The 7,890-nt window shown below is 48.4% G+C and overlaps 1 protein-coding gene across 1 annotated transcript; it reads left to right on the top strand.

Annotated features, from left to right (window-relative positions):
- The first annotated feature begins 358 nt into the window (after nt 1-358).
- On the top strand, nt 359-4,077 carry LOC149397545 (Leucine-rich repeat protein kinase family protein). The gene has a single exon (XM_089615746.1). It carries the CDS (start codon nt 1,227-1,229, stop codon nt 3,825-3,827), a length of 2,601 nt encoding a protein of 866 aa, XP_089471872.1. The 5' UTR covers nt 359-1,226; the 3' UTR covers nt 3,828-4,077.
- The last annotated feature ends 3,813 nt before the right edge of the window (nt 4,078-7,890 follow it).

Raw genomic sequence — 7,890 nt, 5'->3', positions numbered from 1 at the left:
TACACTTGCAAACGAAAAAAAAAATGAAATGATTATAGACGTTCGTATTTATTTTTATAAATAATAACATAAAAGCAAACTTTTTGAAATTTAATAAATATTAGAAATGTATAATGATAAAACTTGTATAAGTATATCATTAATAATGTTTCAGTCTTTATATCGTGTATATAAATTATATAATATAAGATATACAATCAATAATCAAATATAAGATATTAAAATGTAAATTACAAAAATGACCCTTGATTTTATAATATGTTTTTTTTTTTTGGTATGAATCGAACACATACTTTATAAAGACCCTCTTAACAATGAAATGAACCCAACCCAACTAGGTACGTATAAAACTCATGGAGAATCATTGAATTTTCCACCAATAAAGCTGTGATATATTCACCAACCCAAAACAGATATTTTATATCAATATCCAAATTTTCAACTCATTTATGAAGAAGCTCAACCTCTGTGGAAATGCAACAAACACCACTACGCTACTCAGACTCTTACTCACTGCCTTATTTATTTACCTTCCGGTCCTTCCCAATATAAAGGCCTCTCTCTCTCTCTCTCTCTCTCTCTCTCTCAAAGAGTGAAAAAAACTGAAATACAGTCCTTTTTTTTGCTCACACTGAAATATAGTCCTTGGTTTCAATAAAATAATGCCCATGTGAAATCTGGGTCTCTTGAAAAATCATGCCTTTTCTTAAACCGAGAGCTTATTGAGGTTTTCATGGTCTAAAACTCAAGTTATATGCAGAGACAAAAATTGCTGATTTATATACCACCTCTTGAGCTGTTTGTTTTGTTGTCTGTTTCTTTCTGTTTGCTTTCTTCCAAGAGCCTGCTAACCAGACAAGCTTAGATCACATTCTTTCTCAAAGCTCCAGAAGCCTCTCCTTTCTTTTTTACCATTAAGAAGAGTTTAGATATCTGCCGAGATTTTGTGATAATAAAGAAAGTCTTTGGCTTTGTTTCACTGTCAGTTTCTTTTTTGGGGGTATCTGGGTGGGTAGAGATTGTCACCTTTTGGGATTTTCTTTTTATTTTTGCTCAAAAGAAAGCATCTTTTTGAACCCCAGAAACATTGGAAGGCGAGTGAGAACCACAACCATTTTATGGTAAAGTATTGATGAGAGAAGGTTTTGGGTTTTTTGCCGGCTGGGAAGTTTTGGGCGGTCTCAACTTTGTCCAACTCATTTTGCAGATTTAGTCACATCTCCAAAATGGGTTCTTGTTCTTCTTTGTTGTACCTCATTTTTGCAATGCCATTTTTCTTTGAGCCTCTCTCTTGTGAGCAACAACAAAAACCCAACACAGATGGGTACTTTGTCTCTGATTTCTTGAAGAGAATGAACTTCAGCTCCTCACTGTCTCAAAGCTACAACTTCTCTTCGTCCGTTTGTTCATGGCAAGGCATCTTCTGTGATTCCAAGAGAGAACGCGTGATTGAATTCGTGGCCTCTGGCTTGGGACTCTCTGGCTCAATCCCTGACACCACCATTGGCAAGCTCACAAAGCTCCAGACTTTGGACCTCAGCGACAACAAGATCACCGCTTTGCCTGCAGATTTTTGGAGCCTGGGCTCACTCAAAAACCTCAACCTCTCTTCCAACAGGATTTCGGGTCCCTTGCCGAACGACATTGGAAACTTTGCCCTCTTGGAGAGCCTCGACATGTCCGACAACGGATTCTATGGCGCGATCCCCGAGACAGTCGGCTCAATCCGTGACCTCAGGGTCCTCAAGCTCGATCGGAACCGGTTCGACCAGAGCATTCCGCAGGGAGTTATTCGGTGCCAATCGTTGGTTTCGATCGACCTCTCGTTGAACCAGCTAAGCGGGTCTCTCCCGGACGGGTTCGGCTCGGCGTTTCCCAAGCTCAAGTCGCTGAACCTCGCTGGGAATGAGATCAGCGGCCGGGACTCGGACTTCTCGGAGCTGAGATTGATCGCGGCTCTCAATGTCTCGAACAACTTGTTTCAGGGCTCGGTGGTCGGGGTGTTTAAGGAGGCTTTAGAAGTGGTGGACTTGAGCAAGAACCGGTTCCAAGGCCACATCTCCAAGGTACACTTCAACACTAGCAGTGACTGGTCTCATTTAGTTTACTTGGATCTGTCCGAGAACGAGCTCAGTGGAGAGATCTCGCTTGATCTGAGCCGAGCCCGGAATTTCAAACACCTCAACCTCGCTTACAACAGGTTTTCTTGGCAGAGATTCCCAGAGTCTGTATTGCCATTGGGATTAGAGTACCTTAACTTGTCTAGGACTAGCCTCATTGATAGAATCCCTGCTGATATCTCACGGTTGAGTGGTTTGCACACGCTGGACCTTTCTGATAACCGCCTCGTTGGCCACATCCCGAATTTGAGCATGAAGAGTCTCCGAGTCCTCGACGTCTCGGTCAACCGGTTGACCGGATACATCCCGGTTCCAATCGTGGACAAGCTTCCTTACATGGAAAGGTTCAACTTCTCCTACAACAACCTGACGTTGTGCGCCTCGAGGCTCAGCCCAGAGGCCCACGAGGCATCGTTCGTCGGATCATCGCTGGAGAGCTGCCCAATCGCCGCGAACTCGAGCCTCTTCCGTAGACCGGCCCCGAGGCGAAAGGGGCTCAAGCTAGCCCTGGCTCTGGCACTGTCCATGGTGTTCGTTCTCGTGGGCCTGCTCTTCCTCGCTTTTGGCCGCAGGAGGAAGCGGAGGAGCCGGGCGTGGGCCGCAAAGAAGCAGAGCTCGTTCAAGGAGGACCGGAGCAGCATCGTCTCGGGCCCGTTCTCGTTCCAGACGGACTCCACGACGTGGATGGCGGACGTGAAGCAGGCGAGCTCTGTCCCAGTTGTGATCTTCGAGAAGCCCTTGCTCAACATCACCTTTGCGGACCTCTTGTCCGCAACCTCGAGCTTCGACCGCGGGACCCTCCTCGCGGACGGCAAGTTCGGCCCCGTCTACCGTGGGTTCCTCCCGGGGGGGATCCACGTGGCATTGAAAGTCCTAGTCCACGGGTCGACCCTGACAGACAGAGAGGCCGCGAGGGAGCTCGAGTACTTGGGAAGAATCAAGCACCCAAACCTCGTCCCTTTAACCGGGTACTGCCTCGCTGGGGACCAGAGGCTTGCGATCTACGACTACATGGAGAACGGAAACCTCCAGAACCTTCTCCACGACCTCCCCCTCGGGCTCCTTGCCAGCGCCACCGAAGAGGATTGGGACGGGGACGGGGACGGGGACGGGGATGGGATCCGGGACGTGGGGCCCGAGGGGGTTTTGACAACTTGGCGGTTCAGGCACAAGATTGCGCTGGGGACCGCCCGGGCTCTGGCGTTCCTTCACCACGGGTGCTTCCCTTCCATCATCCACCGTGATGTCAAGGCCAGCAGCGTCTACCTTGACTACAACTTGGAGCCCCGTCTGTCGGATTTCGGGCTGGCCAAGATCTTTGGGACTGGGTTGGACGAGGAGGCTGCCCGGGGAGCTCCTGGGTACTTGCCCCCCGAGGCCGAGGCCGGAGCCGACCCCCCCACGCAGAAGTCGGATGTCTACTGCTTTGGGGTCGTGTTGTTAGAGCTCATCACGGGGAAGAAGCCGGCCGGGGACGAGTATCCCGAGGCGAGCTTGGTGGGCTGGGTCAGAGAGTTGGTGAGGAAGAACAACGCTTTGAGGGCAATTGACCCGAAGATCCGGGACACAGGGCCGGAGGAGCAAATGGTCGAGGCTTTGAAAATCGGCTATCTCTGCACCGCTAATCTTCCGTCCAAGAGACCTACAATGCAACAGATTGTTGGTCTGCTTAAAGATATTGATCCTACTGGTACTACTAGTCAATGATTCAACATTAAACACCCAACAACAACAACACATTGTTTGAGTTTTTTTTTTTTTTTTTTTCTTTGCATTTTCTTAGAGCTTCTCTTCTCTCTTGTAATGTATAGCTCAAAAGAAACTGTTATGGATTTCATATTTTGGTGCCGTGTGTTTTTTTGCTGCACCAGTTTCTCTTTGGTGTATGGAAAAAGGCTTTTAACCAATGTAAAACATAACTTTTGTTCCTTTCTTAGATTGTGTTTACATTCCAGTATCATCTATTCTTCTTGTTACGTAGCCTTTTAGTTTCTTCATTTTTATGTGTAAACAGTGCAAGTGCAATACAAAATGAACAACAAATAGAGTGATAGTAGTTGAGCAATAGTGGTACAAAACCCAATTTTATGTTTTGTTGCTATTATGTTTATCTTTTTTTTTTTTTTTTTTTTTTTTTTTTTTTTTTTTTAAGTAAAAAGATATATTTTGGCTACATCTCAGCGGAAACTGAAACACACCCCCACACCCAAAAAAAAAAAAAAAAAAAAGAAAGAAAGAAATATAATACCACAACAAATTACAAACATTTAGTGCATATGTAATTTGACGTAGTACATATTATTGTCTTGTGTCATAAAATCTCCAAATTTTGACCGTGTATTTTTTCTCTTTAGAGACCACCACAAATGTAGTTTATTTCACCTTCAAAGAAAAACTGGTTGTATTACAAAAAATTGTTGGTCACTTCTGTTTTCTGTACTTTAGTCTTCTTCAGTAAATCAATCTCTCTCTCTCTCTCTCTCTCTCTCTATATATATATATATATATATATATATATATAGACACGCGCGCACACTAAAACATCTACCGAAAATAGATATGATTTTGTCATTCTGGGGTGTCTCAAACATGCATGTTATGCGGTCATTGTACGTTTGTATTTTTTATACACTTTTATTGTAATTATTATCTGGAGTAAATCTTTGCGGTGAATTTATATGTATATAGATACATGTGTATGGTAGGACCTGAAAAGATCGGTTACACAAACTTTGGCGTGCCAATGCAAATCCTTTATATTGATGATGGGTTGGACCACCTCATTCATTATTCGGCGCAGTTTTATGTGTGAGGTGTATTACATTTATGGAGCAATTAGAGTTCTAGAGTAATATTGAGTTTTAAGGTTATATGAAATATTATATTTTGATCTTATTTTTTTAATAATAATACATCCATTCTTGATAGAAATATTACACAAATTGAATCACTTGAAATTTAAAACTTGAGAACATTTCAAGATTTTAAATAGAGTTAATGACGATAAATATAGCTAAATTTTTCTCTGGATATACCTAAATACCCATTTTTTCGGCGGGTAAAATACCAAATATTAAGTTTTGGTATCACTGTTACTACATTCGCTATTAAGAATGGAAGGAAATCCACGTATCAACGCCGTGCATTATTGCTATTGAAAATGAGCTTTTAATATATAAAAATACTTGAATTAATTTACTTAATAATTTATTTAAACGTGGAAATTAAAAAAGCTATTTCTTCTTCTCCATCGATCGACACAAAAACCCCCCTTCGAAACCCTAAATTCAGAAATTCACTCTGATTGATTTCTTCAAATCGCGCACAACAAATCTGTTTCTTCAACTAAGTCTTCGTCTTTATTCATCTGAGTCTCCATCTTGTTCTGAAAATCTCAAATTCGAACTGTCCGTCTTCTTCTGGAAATCACGAATTTGAACTCATGGACAATGATATGTCGTTGTATATGTGCGATTGTGGTGTGCCGGTTGTTGAGTGGTCGTTGTGGACCAGTGCGAATCCTTGGAAGAGGTTCTACATGTTCATCAAGAAGAAAGTAAGAGATTCTTGACTCATGAGACCTTATACGTCAGTGTAGCTTGACAAAAAAATTCCCTATGTTCTTTGTCTCAGAGCTAGGGTGGATGTAACTTTTTTTTCATTGGAAAGTCCTTGAAATATGCGATAGAGCCAAACAAATCATTCCAGGTCTGATCAAGAAGAAGAATAAGCTGGAATCCGATATTGGCTCACTTCGTGTTCGGGTTTTGAAGCACAAATGGCTCTGTTTGTGTGTGTTATGATGATTGTAGCTATGATTGTAATATTCTGAAATAGACATGTAGTATGTTGTCGGTCCGTCTCGGACCGACGAGAACTAAGGCATCGATTAGATCCACGCGACTGGTGCAAGGCCCGCACAGCGGCTCCCGGCCGGCCAAGTGCCGTCCGGCCAGCTCCCGGCCGGCGGCCGCCCGGCGTATGACCGGCCCAAAGCCGGCGCCCGGCCACTGGCCGGCCCAGAGCCGGCGCCCGGCCGCTGACCGGCCCAAAGCCGGCGCCCGGCCGATAGCCTTACCCGAGGCCGGCGCTCCAAGGCCGGCTCTCCATGGCCGGCACTCCATGGCCGGCACTCCAAGGCCGGCGCTCCAAGGCCGGCTCTCCAAGGCCGGCGCTGGCCAAGGCCGGCTCTCCAAGGCCGGCTCTCCATGGCCGGCTCTCCATGGCCGGCACTCCAAGGCCGGCGCTGGCCAAGGCCGACTCTCCATGGCCGGCACTCCATGGCCGGCACTCCAAGGCCGGTGCTCCAAGGCCGGCTCCCCAAGGCCGGCTCTCCATGGCCGGCACTCCAAGGCCGGCACTCCAAGGCCGGCTCTCCATGGCCGGCACTCCAAGGCCGGCTCTCCAAGGCCGGCGCTCCAAGGCCGGCGCTCCAAGGCCGGCGCTCCAAGGCCGGCGCTCCAAGGCTGGCTCTCCAAGGCCGGCGCTGGCCAAGGCCGGCGCTGGCCAAGGCCGGCGCTGGCCAAGGCCGGCTCTCCATGGCCGGCACTCCAAGGCCGGCGCTCCAAGGCCGGCTCCCCAAGGCCGGCTCTCCATGGCCGGCACTCCATGGCCGGCACTCCTCCAAGGCCGACCCAAACTTGCTCACTCGGCCAAGGGGTCTCCATACCACCCCTTGGCTGCCTATAAATACCAAGGCACCCCCCTTGGTCCAGGTAATCCATTCTTGAGCACTGAAACGCTGCCGAACTCGTACCTCGCTCGTTTCTCTCAAGCTTTGGCCTCTAAACACCCCTAAAACCTCTATACTCCACCTCAATCACACTAATGTTGAGCGTCGGAGAGGTAAACAGGGGCACCCCCCCTGTTTCCCCTTTGTAGTTCACGTGTTCTCTACTCCTTTTCAGGTACTCTCACGAACTCAAGGGACATCCACAGCTAAGGGACGACTCGGGATACCGGGTCCGACACGCTCGAGTCAAGACGAGACCACTTGGTCCGGCCTTGGGTCTAACCGTCTTTGGCTCCTAAATAGTTGTCCGAAAAACAGTGACAACATTTTGGCGCTAGAAGGAGGGGACCACCGACCTTAGCACGCTCTCCCTTCCATTCCACACTCTCACCACTCCTACGACTCTCGAGAGATGAGTCACCTACCCACTACCTCCGCGGGTACCCGAGCGACGAGCTCGAGGTACGGTCTCCGACTCCTCGCACACCGTCTTGAAGGGCAACCTCGCGATAGCGAGAGCCAGCCCCAAGACCCGGTGAGCAACCCCGAGGCCGAGCTCCGAGAGGACACGGCCCGGCGGCTCGCGGAGCTCCTTGACCGTCCCGGCGTTGACGGCTCCCTCATCGCCGGTCTCCTCGGCTACGACGTCGAGGATCGATCTGCTCAGGATTACTCCGACCCCGAATACGTGGAGGAGTCGAGGACCGACGAGGCCACCCCTAGCCTCGCTCAAGCGCGACCCGAGAGGGCCAACGGTGCGTTGGCCGATCCTTTGTACCCGGCGCGACAACAGGCACGGTCAGTCCCGGGGACTCGCCCCCTCGGTTTCAAGAGGTGGCCGGACACGGCCCCTCGCCGAGGAGAGAGCGACTCTGGTCAACAATGGAGCCGATAGCCGAGGCGCTCGCCGGACGACCCGACCGAGGGCGACCTCGCCTCGTCACGCACCAAGCGTGGACCTTAGAGAGCGCTTGACGGCGCAGAGAAACTCCCGAGGGGAGGATCTCTGCCAAAGGCTAAATTCTCGAAGGGACGCGC

Source organism: Urtica dioica, chromosome 5 (genome assembly GCF_054948205.1).
Source record: "Urtica dioica subsp. dioica isolate 48M chromosome 5, U.dioica_male_clone48M_v1_H2, whole genome shotgun sequence".
In the NCBI taxonomy this organism is placed as follows: Eukaryota; Viridiplantae; Streptophyta; class Magnoliopsida; order Rosales; family Urticaceae; genus Urtica; species Urtica dioica.
Note: the sequence above shows the minus strand (reverse complement) of the source record. Positions and strands in the feature narration are given on the sequence as shown.

Bases quoted from the DNA above. Each gene is read 5' to 3' on its own strand.
- LOC149397545 (XM_089615746.1), top strand. From the start codon at position 1,227: ATGGGTTCTTGTTCTTCTTTGTTGTACCTCATTTTTGCAATGCCATTT.